At 54.4% G+C, this 18,198-nt stretch overlaps 1 protein-coding gene across 1 annotated transcript; it reads right to left on the bottom strand.

Annotated features, from left to right (window-relative positions):
- On the bottom strand, positions 96 to 17,767 carry EPHA1 (EPH receptor A1). The gene is made up of 18 exons (XM_003134566.5): positions 17,631 to 17,767; positions 16,527 to 16,594; positions 10,741 to 11,022; positions 8,631 to 9,036; positions 7,980 to 8,135; positions 7,334 to 7,678; positions 7,056 to 7,183; positions 6,696 to 6,846; positions 6,136 to 6,232; positions 5,842 to 5,912; positions 4,941 to 5,066; positions 3,902 to 4,087; positions 3,665 to 3,726; positions 3,334 to 3,540; positions 3,020 to 3,169; positions 2,550 to 2,743; positions 785 to 940; positions 96 to 699 (listed from the first exon to the last, which is right to left on the bottom strand). The coding sequence occupies exons 1-18, from the start codon at positions 17,713 to 17,715 to the stop codon at positions 621 to 623; spliced, it is 2,949 nt and encodes a 982-aa protein (XP_003134614.1). The 5' UTR covers positions 17,716 to 17,767; the 3' UTR covers positions 96 to 620.

Genomic DNA, 18,198 nt, shown 5'->3' with positions numbered 1-18,198 from the left:
TTCTGAGCCGTTGACTCTTTTGTGCAGTCCTCCAGGGTGAGATGGATGGGGGAAACAGAAGAATTAAAAATCTGGGGTAAAGGTGAAAACTTAGTTTCTGTTTATTTATAAAAATATATATGTATATGTACATATATATATTAACCCCCCCATTCCCAAAATTATTATTATTTTTTTTTAAACCTCTCCCGCACCTCCCCCACCCCCCTTCTTTTTCTGGCCACACCTGCTGCACATGGAGGTTCCCAGGCCGGGGTAGAATTGAAGCTGCAGGTGAGGCCTACACCACAGCCACAGCAACATGGGACCCAAGCCATGTCTGCAACCTACACCGCAGTTCACGGCAACACTGGATCCTTAACCCACTGAGCGAGCCCAGGGATTGAACCCTCATCCTCACAGAGATGATGTCGGGTCCTTAACCCGCTGAGCCACACCTGGAACTCCCCACCTCCCTTTTTAAAACAAAGAGATTCCTGAGAAGGCTCCAGAGGTGCTCCTGGGCGCCGGTGGGCAGGAGCAGCACCGAAGGCCTGCCTCTGGCAGGTCGAGGGAAGGGGCCTGATGCATGACCACGGCCCCATCCTTGCTCCCTGAGGACAGGGTGGGTGAGGGCGGGCTCAGTCTTTGAACCCCTGAATACTGCAAAGAATGCGCTTCTGGTGTCCCGGCAGCGTGATTCCCATCTGCGTCAGGTCCCTGTGGGCCAGGAGAGGGGCTGGCTGGTGAGTCTGTGGGCTCCAACCCCCGCAGCCCTCCCCCGCCCAGGTCCCCGGGGCCTCACTCCGCCGTCAGCTCCAGCACACACTCCATGGTGTCCAGCCCGGCCGAGCGGAAGTGCAGGATGTAGCGTTTCATTCGGATGGACTCCAGCCACTCAGCCACGCTTCGGTAGGGGATCCCGTCCGAGCCACTCAAGCTGGGCAGGCGCAGGGTCACCCTGTGGGACACGGGCTGCCTCAGTCACACGGGGGATGCAGGGCTTTCCTGAAACTGGGGCTCAGCCTCTGCATCTGTGGCCGGCATTCAAGTTGGGTGTCTGAGCACAGAGATTATCTAGACTTTCTGGATTAGCCGGGGCCATTGTCTGTGAAGCCATTTCCTGGCCTGTGTCCTGGCAACAGCAACAGGCAGGCTGACAAGTCCTGCTACACTGACAGACAGGGGGCAAGTGACAGCCCGGGAGGGCCAAACAGGGAGGTACCCCCAGCCCATCTGCACTGCCGGGGCCAGCTTTGGGCAGCGGATGGGGGCTGGTGAAGACACAAAGTATCAAATCCCAGCTGAGAGCAGCCAGGAGGAAGAGGAGAGCAGAGGCCCCAGAAGGCCAGTGTGGTCTTTGCCCTTTTTCGGGGTGGCCCCTGGAGTTCTGGGGGCAGCCCCCCGTTTGCCACCTCCAACCTCGGCTGTTATTCTTGCATTGACACCCCCAACACAATGAGTGTTCCTGGACTACAGCCCGCCAGAGCCAAAAACCATTAGCAAAGTAAATCTGCTGGGGGAAAAATATCCAACATTCCAGAAAGATTAGCACATGCAGTCTCTAGTGTACAAGGGAGTTGTGCTCCAAAAGATAGTTTCAAAAGTTGGAACGTGGAGCGCATTTTCTCCCAGAAACAAGGTTATATATGGTGGTTTGATACAGAGGCCAGCGCGCCAGGGCTAGTTCCCCCGATAAAGCATCTGAAGTCCAGCCTGGCCCGTCTCCCCCACCTGAGCCTCGACACCAGTTGCTCCTCCATATTCCAGCAATGTTTTGGGTAAAATGCAGTTCTAACCATGTCCTTCCCATGGACAGTTTTTAAAAATTGGTCAGTAGTTCTCCATGCTCAGGATAAAGTCCAAATTTCTCGGTACCCTGCACTATTTTTTTTTTTTTTTTTTTTTTTGCTTTTTGGTCTTTTTAGGGCCGTAACAGCAGCACATGAAAGTTCCCAGGCTAGGGGTCAAATTGGAGCTACAGCTGCCAGCCTCCACCATGGCCACAGCAATGCCAGATCTGAGCCACGTCTGTGATCTACACCACAGGTCATGGCAACGCCAGATCTTTAACCCCCTGACTGAGGCCAGGGATGGAACCACATCCTCATGGATCCTAGTTGGGTTTGTCACTGTTGAGCCTCAATGGGAAACTCACCCTGCACTATTTGCAACTGGCATGCCCTCAGCTCCCCAACCCTTGCTGGCCATGTGACCTGGGAGCCTTCCCAGACCCTATAAGGTGGCCCCTCTCGGTCACTACAAGCTTTGAACTGTCCGGCTCCTGTCAGTTTCTCTGCCTTCCCCACCCCAGCCTAAGTGACCGAGCTCCGTGGAGCAGGTACCCGGTCATCAGCTGCTTGTGTGTACTTTGCATCTCGGGGTGTTTGCTCCCTGCCCTCCATCGAATCAGGGCTCTTCGGGGATGCATCTCCGCCATCAGAGAGGGTGCAGATCGGAATCCTGCCTCTCATGCCAGCCTGTCAGGAGCTCACAGGACTGGTGCTCAGTGGATGCAGCCGAATGCCCATTTCCATTCTCCCGCGTCTGCCCTCCCCAGCGGTGCCTACCTGGGATCAAAATTGGCAATGGTCCGCAGGGAGTGCGGGTTGGCATGCAAATGCTCCAGCTGTGCCTTCAGGCGATGGAAGGGGGGCCGACGGGCTCGCTCATAGGCCCAGCAGTTCTTCATGAGTTCATACAGGGGCGCAGGGCAGTCCACGGGCGGGGGCAGCCGGTACCCATCCTCAATGCTCTTCATTACCTGCAGTGAGGAAGAGGAGAGGGATGCCCAAGGGTAGGAAACGAAACTGGCAGCCAGTAGGAACCTCTTTTCACACAACGTTATCGCCCTGGAGCTTCTAAACCCCCTGTCCAGGGTGGGGGGGTGGTCAAGAGAACGGCGTGTGAGTTGAAGGGGAACAGAGGGGATGAGCATGCACACTAACTGGGTCAAGAAGGATCAGTATGACAACGTGCAGGAAAGGGCCATGGTGGATTTGCGGAGGGGACCAGAGGTACGAGACACCCCCAGGCTCACCTCCTGATTGCTCATCTCCCCATAGGGCTTGTCCCCAAAGCTCAGCACCTCCCACATCACGATGCCAAAGCTCCACACGTCGCTGGCGGTGGTGAAGATCCGGTGGGCAATGGCTTCGGGGGCTGTCCAGCGGATGGGGATCTTGCCTCCCTAGTAGGGCACGTAAGGCAGAAAGCTGGTGTGATTCAGGGCCCGGAAGGGGAGGGCACGTTGTGTCCATATGAGCGTGCATCCGAATTCTGGACGTACTGCCTGTACACACAGCCTATAATCGTGTGTGTAAATGCATAGGTGGTTAAGTGCGAGGCTCTGACCTGGGTTTCATAGGTGCCATCAAAGTTGTCCAACAAGCGGGTCAGGCCAAAGTCAGACACCTTGCAGCACAGGTTCTGATTCACCAAGATGTTCCTGGCGGCCAGGTCCCGGTGGACATAATTGTGGTCACTGAGGTAGTTCATGCCGGATGCTATGCCCTGCAGCATGGCCACCAGCTGCCCAGGGACTAGCTGGTCCTCTCGTTCCTGCAGCAGGGAGGGGTGGGAACTCAGAGGAGGGGCTGGGTCTCCTCTTCCTGGACCCGGAGCCAATGGCCAGGGCTCTGGGGCGTATCCCATCCCAAACCAGCTGGTCCTCTGCCCCTCTCACCCTCAGGAAAGCATCCAGAGCTCCGTTCTCCATAAACTCCGTGATGATCATAATGGGCTTTCCTGAGACACAAGCGCACATCACCACAGCAGCCTCCACCCCGACTCCACCCAGAACCAGACTTCCTGCCTCTGGCAGCGTACCCTCCCTCCACTTCCGGGGGCCTCACTGGCTCCTCCCCGACCCCCCCCACCCCCCACCCCCTGACCCGCGGTTCTGGACACCACCCCTTCCTACGCTTTGTGACAACGCCTTCCAGGTGCAGAATGTGTGGGTGGTTGAACTGGCCCATGATTGTAGCCTCTCGAAGGAAGTTCCACCACTGGCCGTCTGGAGAGGTGTCTTTCAAGGTCTTGATGGCCACAGTCTTGGCGTCCTGGCTGGGGGTTCTCAGGGACCCTCGATACACTTCCCCAAACTCTCCTGGGTGCAAAGAAAACAGGGTCACGCCCAGAGGCACAGTCGGGCTCCCCAGGGGGACAGGCGGTGGTATCTCCAGTCCTCCAGGTCCCTTTTCTTCTCTAGACCAGACGATCAGAAACACAGTATACCCTCCTGCCTGGGACAAGGGCTTGGTTGTCCTCCTCGGGGCCAGGGGACGGGAGTTTGGAACAGGCAGTGCTTCAGCACTGCTTCCCCTCTTAGCAGAGGTCTGGGCTAACAGTAGGTGCTCAGGAGGAGCTGGGTGAGTGGGGGTCCTGCAGTGGGACTGGGCTGCACGCACAAAGGGCAGGCTGGTCAGGGCCAGGGCACATGGGACCAGAGAGGTCGACCACTGCCGCCTCTCTTTCAGGAGCTCCTCCGGTCACAGCCCAGTCAGCTTGGCCACACAATCAGCAAAGACACTGCCGAGCTTTGTTCTCTGTTCAGATCCATTTTCCCTGGTGACCCAAGGGAGGAGGGCAGTCCAAGGACACTGGGGCCTGGGCTGGGTGGAATGTGGGACTAGGGAGGCTCTGCATCTCTCCCATGTTTGGGAAGCATCTGAGGACGGCCTGAGTCTGGGCACAGCAACCCCTCTATGGACAAGGACAATGTGTTTAACCCTCTTTATCAAACATCCTGCAGGCACAGGAGCAGATGGTGCAGGAGGTGGGGGCTGCTCCAGGACACCTGATGAGGGGGTTATAACATGATCACAGTGGTGCCAGGACCTCAGGTAGGGCAGGAAGGAAACTCATCTGGGAGCTCCGGGCTAGAGGAGAGGCCAGCTGGGCTCTACAAGAATGCGCTGGCAGCTCCAGTGCTACTGCACAGAGGGGACCCCAGGGCTCACCCTCTCCTATGACGGTGTCCACAACCAGCCAGGCTGGATCCAGCTCCTGGGTGAAGTCCAGGGCTCCCTGGGCAGGGTCCTCATAGGCCTGGAGGTCCACGTAAGGCTTCAGCCACAGCTTATCCTCTGGGGAGAGAGCCGGGAGGGTTGAGCCCGGTTCCAGGGCTCAGGAGTGCGGGGGATGGGGGTGGGGGTGGGGAGCAGCCCCCAGACTGCTCATGCCTCTGTTCCCCGCGGCGTCCTGCTCTGGCTGAAAGTGAGAGACGGTCTCTATTCTCAGCAACGAAGCCCCCGCTGCCCAGCTGTTCCTCCTGCTGTCTGCATGCGGAGCCTGGATGTCCTGACGGCCCGAGGCCCAGAGCGGTCGGCCAGCGTCCAGACCCAGAGGCATGTTCATGGCCTCAAGTTACTCAAGCTTCTTGTGACTCATTGACCCTAATTCCTTGTCCTCCCTCCTCATCCGGGCTCCCCAAACCCCTCCCGTCACTCACACCTCATCCAAGTTCCCGGATAAGCCTTGCTTCTGCCCTGTTACTTGATGGACCCCAGACAACCCCCCTTCGTGGGACACCTAACTGGCAGGAAGCCCACACGACTGGGAGGACTTCAGGGAGCCTGTGGGCTGTCGCCTTCCTGCCCAGCCTCAGCCCACAGACCTGGCCAGGCAGGACTGGGGAAGGCAGTGTTACCAATAGCTAACAGGTAATTGCACAGAGCCTCTGGGGGCCTATTGGTACAAAGTTAATTAACCAAAGTTAATTAAGTAGCAAAACACAAGCACCCTAGAGGCAAGAGAGCCCACTTGCACCCTCAGAGTTGTCCTGGCCAATGTGGGTCCCTGGGTCCCATCTCAGTGGCACCTCCCAACACGCGCACACACACAGGGGTGCTCCTGGCTCACCCCTGTCCCCATCAGTGACACGATCACGCTGCCTCTGCTGCCTCTGGTGTCGTCGTCGCTGCTGAGATTTCCTGTGGGGGATGGGGATCAGCTTCCTCAGGGTCCCAGGACCACCTTGGGGCCCCAGTGGGCTCCAGCTGAGTCTTCCCCAGAAACAACTGGGCGTGGGGGTGCAGGGTGGTGGGAATGGGCACACAGGAGCTTGGGTGGGAGGGGGTGGGAGGGCTGCATTCAGGAGTTTCTTCCCCAGGTAAAGGAACCCGGGGTGGTGGATGGGGGGGGCAGGAGCAGCACCTGGAACGGAAGACAAGAACCCCGAGCAGCAGAGCTACACCCAACAGCAGCCCGAAGACGATGGCCACAATCTCTCCTCCGGTCAGGACCCTGGAAACTGTAGGCACACCAGGTGAGGACGTCTGGGGGTGCTCGGAGCCCGTGACGACGACAGAGACTAAAGGGGAGCAGGGGCTGGAGAGGTTCCCCAGTGGGTTTGGGTGTGCATCCCCCAACCAGGTTGGGTGTGGGTGAGAGAGCCCGTGGAAAGGGCCCCACCCAAGGACGGCCGGCGTGGCTGCCTGCCTATGGACACTAAACCAAAGGGTTAGGAGATGTGACAGGATGCCGGCCGGCTGTATTCAGCATCAGAATGTGTGTCTGAAGAAGAGGCGTGGTGTCAGTCTGGATGCGCAGGGCCCATCTGGGAGCTTCTGCGTGCCTGTGGTGGGGGAGCTGGGGGCACGTGCTCTTGTGTACAGAGGAAGAAGGAAGGTCACTGACTGAGATAGGACCTGGGAAGTCTCAGGGGACAACAGGTGCATGCGTATCTGGGACTAAACACAGGACCACCCACCTACCTGGTGGGCTGGTCCGAAACTCATGGTCAGGGGAGAAGGGGCCAGGGCCCAGAGGGGTCAACATCCGGACTCTGACGATGTACGTGGTGTCTGGCTGCAGTTCGGTCAGCAGGACCCTGGGTTCTAGAACCATCTGGTGCCGTTCTTCGTTCTGTGAATGGAGACTCATGTTATCCAGGCCGTGCCAAAGCAGATCTGGGGGAGGGGACGGGCAGTCCTAGGAAGGTGCCCGAGGGGTAGGTTGGGCGACATTCAGGACAGGGCTCTTTGTAGGGTTTTGTCCTGAGAAAGCCACACAATTCACCGCAGGCTTTACCCTGTCCTGCACCTCAAGCTATAGAGGGTCAGCCGCGCCCTCACCTGGTTCAGCACGTGCAGCTCGTAGCTGAGGTTCCCCCCAGGGCTGCGAGGCCGGGACCCTGCCCAGGTCAGCTCCAGCTGCCGTGGCGCCTTCTTCACCAGCCTCAGGGACAGGCCTGACAGGGACTCTGTGTCCAGAGGGTCCGGTTGGATTTGCAAAGAGAGAGGACATCACCTAAGCAGCTTCTCGCTTCCTGCCCATCAACTGACCCCAGTGGTTCCATGCCCTCTGGTTCCCCTCCAGGTCCTTCTGTGCCCCTGGTCCCCAGGCCCCTCACCTGCATGCCCCATGCTGATGCTGATGGAGGCGCTGGTGTGCATGGAGGCGGTCAGCCCTGACACTCCATTCTGGGCTTCGACGTTAAAGGTGTAGTTGGCGTAGGGTTCGAGGCCGTCCACACGCACCGCAGGCGTGGTGAGCCCACTGGGCCCCGGGGAGAAGCGCACGCTTCCCCCACAGGGCTGGCAGGGCCCCTCGTCCAGCGCTGCTCCCTGACACTGGGAACACCTCACGTTGTATCTGACATCCTGGCGCCCCCCCATGTCTGCTGGGGGTTCCCAGTGCAGGGAGAGCTGGGTCCCCGAAACAGAGAAGCTCAGGTTTCGGGGGACTGAGGGGGGTCCTGTGGGAGAACGCGGGCCATCAGTAGGAGCCAGCTTTGCTCTTATTCAAGCTGCTGGCCCCCAGTCTCCTCCCAACACCCGGATTCTCAAAGCCCTCCCAAGGCCTAGACAGGAGATTCGAGTGCTCGTGAGGAAATGCTTAGTCACATCTCCGCATTCTTTCATGTCGGGATGCGGGTTCAGTGGCCAGCACCCTGGATGGCCTCCAACATCGGATAAGCTCTGGAAAATTCTGAGCCCACCAAGGGCTTAGCCAATGTGCACCTCCTCACAGACAGTCAGCTCTGGCCCTGGACTCACGTGTGCAGGCTGCCTGGGGGCCCTCCCCAGGGGCTCGGTAGTGCCCCCCCTCGCAGGTACAGACAGTGGCTCCTTCAGACGCGGCTGTGCTGTGCTGGGGGCACTTGAGACAGTGGGCTGTGTCCACATCAGGCCGGTAGGAGCCGCTTGGGCAGGCTGGAGATAGAAGGCCACAGAACCAAGGTTGTTCAGTGTTTTACGGGCAGAATCACAACCTCACTCCGCAAATCCCTTGCGCTGGAAACACCCCTGCAGGTGTCTCGTCAGGGCCCTTGGACGCTCAGTATAAAAATCGCTGAGACAGGAGTTCCCGTTGTGGCGTGTCGGAAACGAATCCCACTAGTATCCATGAGGATGTGGGTTTGATCCCTGGATTTGATTAGTGGGTCGGAGATCTGGCGTTGCCTTGAGCTGTGGTGTAGGTTGCAGATGTGGCTCAGATCCCGCATTGCTCTGGCTGTGGTGTAGCCTGGCAGCTGTAGCTCTGACTGGACCCCAAGCCTGGGAATTTCCATATGCCACGGGTGTGACCCTAAAAAGCAAAAAAAAAAAAAAAAATCCCTGAGATGGAGCAGGAGCCCCTCGACCCGTCTCCCAGGAGACCCTCCCCACATGGGCCCTGTAAGTTCGCACCTCCCCAAGTCTCCTTACCAAGGCATCCCTCAGCGCCGCCGCTGCCTTCCTCATAGCCAGGCTCACAGTGGCACTGCCCCACGGGCACCAACCACTCGCCATCCGGGCTGCAGTGCATGCGGGGTGCACCGGAGGGGCCAGGGATGACCTGGGCATGGGGCAAGCAGGTCCCCGCCACTTCCACCAACCCGCCGGGTCCGGGGAGAGTGTCCGGGAATCGGGCCAAGCCATGCACAGCCTCTGGACAACGCTGGTAGAACACCCGGACAGACACCAGGGCCACACAGGCACCGGGGTTATGGAAGGCGAGGTAGAGGCCTCGGCGGGTCAGGTGGCCCAAGGAGCAGCGCTCCACGTTCAGCTTCACGGCTCCAGATGCGAGGTCTCGAACGGTGAAGCTCTGGTCTGCAGCCACCGTGGTGACCTGGGAAGATGAGGCAGGGGCAAAGGTGGGCCTCATTCCCACATAACAGAAGCGCCGGCTTGCTTAACGCTGCACGGGTTTGCACAGCCACAAACATAGGGCCGATTACGTGGGAACGACTGAGCCCAGCATTTTTATGCGCACACTGCGGAGTCCATACAATAATCCTACAAGGGCTGGGGGGGTGGATCACCTTCCCCCTCTGGCAGATGAAGAGACTCAGGCTAAGGGAGGTCGGAGACCTCATCCAAGAGCACACGGTGACCCCACGGCGGGGCCAGGTTTGAAACCCAGGCTGGACGATGTGACGGCCCAGAGGACTGCCACTATTTGAAGGTGTTCCCTGCCTTGAGGCCTATGAGGTGGTCGGTTATAAAGTGTGTCACCGTGCATTTATTACGAATAACAAACTTTACAACATCTCTTTGGAAAAAAAAAATAAGTCTTCATGCTATTAATTTACTACATTTCTTTTCCTGCATACCCATCTATGCCATTGTATGACTCTTGAAAATATGATTCTTGAAAATGCTTATAAAATACTATTTATATAAGTGGCCAGAAATATTTTTATCCAAGTTTAATAAAAATTAATGTTTGAAATTGTTTGTTAAATAACATAACTAAGCAATTTACTCAAAGAGCAATTTCCCAAATGCTATTAAAATGTCAATTTCAGGAGTTCCCGTGGCGGCACAGTGGTTAACGAATCCAACTACGAACCACGAGGTTGCAGGTTCGATCCCTGGCCTCGCTCAGTGGGTTAAGGATCCGGCGTTGCCCTGAGCTGTGGTGCAGGTCGCAGACGCGGCTTGGATCTCACGTTGCTGTGGCTGTGGTGTAGGCGGGTGGCTACAGCTCTGATTAGACCCCTAGCCTGGGAACCTCTATATGCGGCAGGAGCAGTCCAGGAAATAGCAAAAAGACAAAAAAATTTTAAAAATTAAATGTCAATTTCAAATTATGATAGTAAGCAGTGTGTTACATTGTTTATTTTTCTACTCTAATAAAATTTTTAGCCATAAAAAAAAAAGAAAAAAATATAAGCACACGTCCTATGATCATATGCTCCTTACTCTCTTGTGTTCTGGCCTGTTTTCCTGAGTGGGGAGGGGAGTAAAGACAAGCCTGCCGAGAACTCCGCCTACACAGCTCTGCGTGCACTCCTGGGTGTGTGTCGCACATGGATGTAGTGAGTACTGATGGCAAGAGCCCAAATCCTTCTTCCCTGTCCCCACCAGGCCATGCTGTTAACACAATGGATGCCTGCAAAGGCCTCTAAAAGAGATGAGGCTGGCACACATACGATTGATAATAAAATAGTATCACTGCTTTTTTTTCTTTTTTGGCCACACATGGCATGTGGAAGGTCCCAGGCTGGAGATCGAACCCAAGCCACAGCAGTGGTAGTGCCGGATCCTTAACCTGTTGAGCTGCCAGGGAACTCCTAGCATCACTATTTTAGGACAAGGAAACCAGAGCTCAGAGAGGTTCAGTGAGGCACCCCAAGTCGGGAGACAGCTGAAAAGGTGCTCAAAGCCAGCTCTTCTGATGTCTAGTCCCACATTCTTGGCATCTTTCCAAACCTACACTCTTTTCCTGTGTCTGTCCCCTTCTCTCCTTCTTAGCAGAGCGGGGTCATGAAAAGGAGCGGGGGGCAAGAATCAGCCTCAGGACTGAAACGGCCCTGAGGGGTAGGAGTACCTTCTGGAACAAGGGCCGCCGGAGCTGAACGCCCACGTCCTGGTCACTCTCCATGTACAGCAGGTTGAAGGTCTCCTTGCAGCCCAGAGGCCCGGCTTCCCCGGGGAAACTCTTGCAGTCCCGCACAGTGAACTGCAGCTCCACGTGGACACGCGAGGCTTCTTCCCCCCGGTAGATCCAATTGGAGCGAAGCCAGTGGTCAGTGTCTCTGCCCTCTTGCACTGGGCAGTCCTGGTACATGTAGAGGGGTTTCCCATTCAGTATCTGCTGCACCTCACTCCACTGCAAGAGGAAAATCAGAGTCAGGCTCCGAGTCGTCATCACCTGCTCCCCGGAGGCTCACTTTCTAGAATGGAGGATGAGGAAGCCCAGCTTACACTCCCGACCCTGCCTTCTCCCTACCCCTCGGCCCTAGGATAGCTGGTTAAATGTTCAGGGTCAGGGATTTATTTGGAATATAAACTGGGCAAGACAACACCCTCGTGACAACCCCGGCCAGCCCTGGTCCCTTAAGATAAGCCCACTCCAACAGCAAGGGTATGAGCTGTGTTTTACCTATTTCATCAGCAGGGAGTTCCCATCGTGGCTCAGTGTCAACAAACCATGAGGGTGGGGGGTGTGATCCCTGGCCTTGCTCAGTGGGTTAAGGATCTGGCGGTGCCATGAACTCTGGTGTAGGTCACAGACGAAGCTCAGATCCTGCATTGCTATGGCTGTGGCACAGGCCGGCAGCTGCAGCTCTGATTCAACCCCTAGCCTGGGAACTTCCATGTGCTGCAAGTGTGGCCCTAAAAAAGCTAAAAATATAAATGCATAAGTAAATAAATAGATAGACAGAAAGACAGGTACCCCAAAAGCAGATTTTTGCAGCAAAAGCTCATTCACAAAAACTTTCTATTTGTTCAGAGGAGACTACATTTAATACGAAGGCCCCTAACTTCCGGAGGCCACAAGAAGCATGGAACTCTTCTATATGAAGGACTCTTACCCTCTCTAACATGCCCTCTTGTCACAACCGCTATCAAAATCAGCAATGGAAAGATGGGTTGGACTCCTAGACATTACCCACTCCCATCTCCTCTTAACTTCTTTTACATTAGAAGAATTTCTTTGTCTTTTTCTCTTTTCAGGCTACACCTGCAGCATGTGGAAGCTCCCAGGCTAGGGGTTGAATTGGAGTCACAGCTGCCAGCCTACGCCACAGTCACAGCAACTCCAGATCCGAGCTGCATCTGTGACTTATACCATAGCTCATGGCAATGCCGGATCTTTTAACCCACTGAACGAGGCCAGGGATCGAACCCATGTCCTCATGGATACTAGTCAGGTTTGTTACTGCTGAGCCACAACAGGAACTCCTCATTAGAGGGATTTTTTGAGCTTAATAACAGCTGGCACTACTATAATGTTTACCAGTCACTGTTTGAAGCACTTTCAATGAGGAAACTGAGTCACACTGAGGTCAAAGGACTTACTTGCCCAAGGCAGCAGCTATTGAGAGGAGGAGCTGGGAGGTGCACCCAGGCACTCTAGGTTCCAGAGTCTATGTTCTTAATCATTAGGCTTCTGTGTGCTTATTACAGAAAGCCAAAGAATAAAAATTTACATACAATAAAAAGTGGAAGTCCTCCCTTCTGTCCACCCTTTTTTTTTTTTTTTTTTTTTTTTTTTTTTTTCTGTCTGCACCCTTGGCATCTGGAAGTTCCTGCTCCAGGGACTGAATCTGAGCCACAGATGTGACCTATGCTGCAGCTGCAGCCATACCAGATCATTTAACCCACTGTGCCAGGCCTGGGATTGAACCAGCTCTGCCACATTGTCAGGCCAGATCATTAACCCACTGCATCACAGAAAGAACTCCTGTCCACCCATTCTTAACAACTTGGAGTAAGACTTTCCAGGTCATTTTCGGTGGCTCTAGAGTAGTATTTGAGTGTTTCTTCACATGCATGTGTCTGAACACAATTTTTTTTTTTGAATGTACAAATGTTACTCTATAACCTACTTTTTGTTTTCAATAAAAAATTTTTGAAAGATATCCACAAGCATGTATAGATCTACCTAATTCTTTTTAAGAATCCTTAAAATAGTATCCCATTGTACGGATGTACCACAATGCATTTAATCATTCATCTCATCATTGGACATTTGGGTAACGTCCAGTTTTTAAAAAATTTTTTAAGATGTATGGATTTTTATAAGATCTCTGTAAAACTGCTCTATTAAAGGGTAAATATATTATAAATTTTATAAGAAGATACTGCCAAATTGCCCTCCAAAAAGGCTTTATCAATTTCCACTTCCACGACGCACAAGGCTCATTTTTTCAAAACCTCATCAACACTGGATATTAACGATCTTTTGACTTTGAGTCAATCTTGTGGACAAAACAGCTTCTTGCCATTTTAATTTACATTTCTTTGAGGAGGAGGGTGTGTATTTCTTTTTCTTGTTGTTGTTGTTCACAGGCTATTTGTATTTTTATGCAGTTATGTATTTATAACCTTTGCCTGATAGTCTACTTTTGATTGCTCTTTTTTTTTTTTTTTTTTTTTTTTGTCTTTTTTTTTTGCTATTTCTTTGGGCCGCTCCCGCGGCATATGGAGGTTCCCAGGCTAGGGGTCCAATCGGAGCTGTAGCCACCGGCCTACGCCAGAGCCATAGCAACACGGGATCCGAGCTGTGTCTGCAACCTACACCACAGCTCACAGCAACGCCAGATCGTTAACCCACTGAGCAAGGCCAGGGATCGAACCCGCAACCTCATGGTTCCTAGTCGGATTCGTTAACCACTGCGCCACGACGGGAACTCCTCATTTTTTTTAATATCATAGACAGTAATCATTTCATTGAGATGTATGTTTCAAATATTTTTTCCATCAGGCCACTTCATTTTGCCTATAATGTCTTTGATGCTGGCACTCTAAAAAATTTTACACAATAACAATTATCTGCCTTTTTGCATTGTGTATTTTGCTTGGGAAGCTCTCCCATCCCAAACTTATAAAGACCTTCAATATTTCTCTTAACATTCTTGTAGGCATGGTTTTTAGGTTTAGATTTTAACCTTCCTAAAATTAGTTTTTTTGTGTATAGTGTGAAGATGTAACTTTACCTTCCCCCCCCCCTTCTTTTTTTGTCTTTTTGCTATTTCTTTGGGCCGCTCCCATGGCATATGGAGGTTCCCAGGCTAGGGGTCGAATTGGAGCTGGAGCCTCCGGCCTACGCCAGAGCCACAGCAACGCGGGATCCGAGCCACGTCTGCAACCTACACCACAGCTCACCGCAACGCCGGATCCTTAACTCACTGAGCAAGGCCAGGGATCGAACCCGCAACCTCATGGTTCCTAGTCGGATTTGTTAACCGCTGTGCCACAACGGGCACTCCCCTTCTTCCTTTTTAAAATTTTAAAATTACAGTCACCTAATCGTCAATTTATTGACCAGTCTATATTTTCCACATTGATTTGCAATTCCAATGGTATCACATACTAAAATCTCAAATATGTGGTTCTCTTTGGGGACTTTCCATTCTGTTCCATTGGTGCGAGTAGTATTCTGTAACACCAAGGGTTTTAATTCTAATTGATGTGTAGTATGTTCTGATGTCTGATAGAACAAGTCTCCTATTTCATTATTCTTCTTTTTCAAAAAAGTTCGTAGCCATTCGTAAGTATATTCTCTGTGAGATAAATTTAAGAAGCTCTCAAATTCTATAAAATATTCCATTGATATCTTGGTTACAACTCCTTTTTTTTTTTGTCTTTTTTTTGGGGGGGGGTCTTTTTTTGTTTTTTTTTTTAGGGTCGCACCCACAGCATATGGAGGTTCCCAGGCTAGGGTCTAATTGGAGCTATAGCCACCAGCCTACACCACAGCCACAGCAATGCCAGATCTGAGCTGCATCTTCGACCTACACCACAGCTCACGGCAACACCAGATCCTTAACCCACTGAGCAAGGCCAGGGATGGAACCCGCGTCCTCATGGGTACTAGCTGGATTTGTTAACCACTGAGCCACGATGGGAACTCCAACTTCCTTATTTTGTAAAGGAGAGACTGAAGCCCATAGAAAGTTCATTTTTTGCAAGGGCTTTCATCACTACTCTCCACTTGGGGAAAAGGCAAGAAAAAACACCATCAACTAAAATTTGGGGTGGTACGGGCCAGAGGCAGAAGTATATGCTGCTGTGTTTTTGATTTATGTTAGGAAGTTCAAAGCTAGGACACGGGGGTATCCAAGCTGCAGCGATGGAAGGGACCTAGAGCCTGTGCTTAGGAGGAAGCAGGGATGGGGAAAGCTTGGGGTGATGGGCAGGTGCAAAGGTGGTGGGTGGTTAATGTGCAGCTCATTAGCGAGGCTGCCATGGCTGCAGCTGGGGCAGGAGCAGCAGATGTTCCCAGCTGTAACTTGCTCCTCCCAGTTCCAGCAGTGACAGATGGGGGAGAACCAGCTGCCCAGGATCTGCAACAAGGATCCTTTCACTTATCACTCTGGTTGCTGGCTGCTACATAGGTACATTCTGGGGAGCCTGCACCTGGATGTGTATGTGTTTTGAAAAGATGGAGAGGGGAAGAGGGGGGCAAGGCAGACAGTGGAAATGTGACTGCTGCTGCCTTCTTGAATTGTTTAGCCTGCAAAAGGGGACTCGCATCCGCTCCAGCCCAACCAGGGAAGAATTATTTGGGTGGGGGAAGCAGGGGTAGCCCGTGGGAGCCAGCAGATGGACCTGCAGCTCTCATTGTAGAGTGATTAGCTGGTTTATGAGATGAGGCGCCTATTAGAGCTGGCCTAATCCAGTATTTTCCAAGCAGCCTCTCCTGTAGGATACATTATGGTTTAGTCTATTAATTCTAATTACAGGCCACTCTGTGGGAGAGCTGAGAGTGGAGCCAGGACCCTAAGACTCAGAAGGAAAGCAGGCTAAGTAGCCTCAATTCCAGAAATAGAGGTTGGATTCCTACTGGAGGAGCAAAGGGAAAAGGGAACATTGGCGAATAGGGTCTAGGACCAGAATGAAGAGGTCTTGAGACTGAGTCCCAGAGGGTGTGGCACCTGGGGAGCCTCCTGTGGTGCCAGGGCCGGCTCTGCTGAGTGCAGCAACGTGCGCTCTAGGACTCACAAGATCCCACCTCTCTGCTCCCTTGGTCTTCAGAAATATTCCAGGAGGAAAGGGGCTTGGAATGCACGGTGTGGCACAGAGCTGCAGAGGATGGAGGAGGTGCCAAGGGCTCTGGGACCGCCATGGGGCAGCTTTCAACTTTGGGGGAGGGGGGCCGTCAAAGACCCTTTCAAGAATGTGATGAAAACTCCGGCTCTCCTCTCCAGAAAAAAAATGTCCCCATCCACGACTCTGAAAACCCTTTGATGGGGTCCCCGACCCCCTAAAACCTGTGCAACCCCATTGGGCTGGAGAGACCGCAGACTTTTCTGTGTTTGGGTCTCAGCCTTCAACCACCCCAGGGATGGTCCATCCTCTTCCCAGAGGGAGTAGGCGCATCTTCCTCCAGGTCCTCAGAGTATTCAGCCCTCCCTTGCTGGGGCAGGGAGGGGAGGAGCCAGCCTTTGAAATGTTCCCCTTGGGAACCTTCAAGCCTGACCGCCCCCCCCCAACCCCAACCAGGTCCCATTCAGAAGACTCTGACTCACCTCCCCTCCCCCTCCCAGAGGAGACACTTCCAGTTTTTCCTGCTCTTTTCTCTGTTTCTCCACCCACCTCACCGCCCCATTTCCCACTGGCCTTCAGCCTTGAGCCACCCTAAGTCTTACCCCCCCCCACACTTACCCCATCCTCTGGGGGATCCAGCAGCCAGCCCAGCTCTCCCTGCGCTGTGCTAGTGTCCATCAGAGTGACTGAAGGAGAGAAAAGGGGCTGGTCACCTCCGAGGGAGGAGGCAACACAAATGCAAACCACATTCCTCCTTCAGGCCCCCAGCCCCAAGGCATCAACACCCCGCTCTTAACAGCCGAGTTCCAGAGGTTCAGGGGAGGAAAACGACCCAGGAAGGAGTGAAGAGCTCCAGGGATTAGTCTGTCCAATCCCTGAGGGAAGAGGGAGAGTAGGGCAAGGGTTGGACGGCTGGACCTTTGACCAAAGTCAATGGCAGGAAGCCTTAGGAAGAGCAGCCCCAGAGAGGACCGTCAGCCTCTCAGGCAGCCCGGGGGGAACCTATCAGTAGCAGAAAAGGAAGGGTGATGGGCCAGAGAGGAGTTCAGCCTCTGGGGGGTCGTGAGCCGGCAGGAGGTGGACAAAAGACTTTGGAGGGAGTTCCTGGGTGGGGAGGTTCCCTGCCGCTGCCAAAGGGCCTGCCCTGCCTGTGATTAGGGATGTGGAGTAGAGGCACAGCAAGGGGTCTGGGAAGTCCAGGTGTTAGGGGCAGAGAGTGTGTGCAAGGGTCCACGTGGAAGGATGGACCTCTGCACCCGGGAACCCCTGCACCCCTAGTCCTAGCCCATCCCCCAGCGTCAGGTCCCTCTGTTCTCCTGCCTGGCTTGGCACAAGGCGACTCCCACCTCCGACTCCAGAGGGTTCGGATCTGTGCTTTAGGTGCCCGAGGCTGGGGCTGCCTGGGAATAAAGGATCCCGCCCCCCCCACCCCCCCCGATTGCTGGCGTGGAGGGAGGCCCCTCTGGACACTGCTTCCTCCCAGCTGCCAGAAGCTCACTCCCCACCCCCAGGAGCAAACCGCTGGCCACCAGGGGCGGAGATCACTGACCCGGGAAAGCAGCTGTTTGGGGTTAAAGACCCAAGACCGGCCAGGCCAGTCGATGGCCCGGCGGCGGGGCAAAACAAGAGCGCTAGCGAGGGGCGCGAGGAGAGGGCCTCCTTAGGAATGCCGGCTCCCGCAGGAGGGGGCGGGGCGGGGCGGGGCGGGGCGGGGGTCGGTACCTTCCTTGGCGCGCGCCCCCGGGGGCAGCAGGGCGCAGAGCAGCAGCAGCAGCAGCCTGAGCCCCGGGGCCCAACGCCGCTCCATGGCGCCGGGCCGGGACCTGGGACCTCGGCCCGGACCGCGGGGGCAAGTCGCTAGGACTGGGCGAGCGGAGCAGGGCGGGCGGGGGCGGGGGGCGGGGCCAGCGCTGGGGGCGGAGTCCGGGCCTCACCTGGATCACCTTCTTAAAGGGACAGTAGGGGAGGAAGGAAACTTGTAAAGCAGGCAATAAACTTCAAAAACCGGAGGTGTCTTGACTGGAATGAGACCGCGGGCGCCGCCTAGTGGGTGGGATTAGGAATTGACTAACCCAGTGCTAGTTCTGACCCTAAACCCAACCCTGCCTTGATGGAGCCTTTGGCCTAATTCTACCTTGGACTTGAACTACACCCTTGTATTTCTCCCTCTCCCTTTCTTCAGGGCCTAGCAAGGTAATAGACACGGGGGAAGGCAGGGTAAGAGACACATCTTGATGTTCCGGCCCGGGAGGCTTAGATGACCATACTGCAAGGGCGGGTGCAGCTTTTA

This window comes from Sus scrofa, chromosome 18 (assembly GCF_000003025.6).
Source record: "Sus scrofa isolate TJ Tabasco breed Duroc chromosome 18, Sscrofa11.1, whole genome shotgun sequence".
In the NCBI taxonomy this organism is placed as follows: domain Eukaryota; kingdom Metazoa; phylum Chordata; class Mammalia; order Artiodactyla; family Suidae; genus Sus; species Sus scrofa.
The sequence above is the reverse complement of the archived record's forward strand: the minus strand, read 5'-3'. Positions and strand labels throughout refer to the sequence as shown.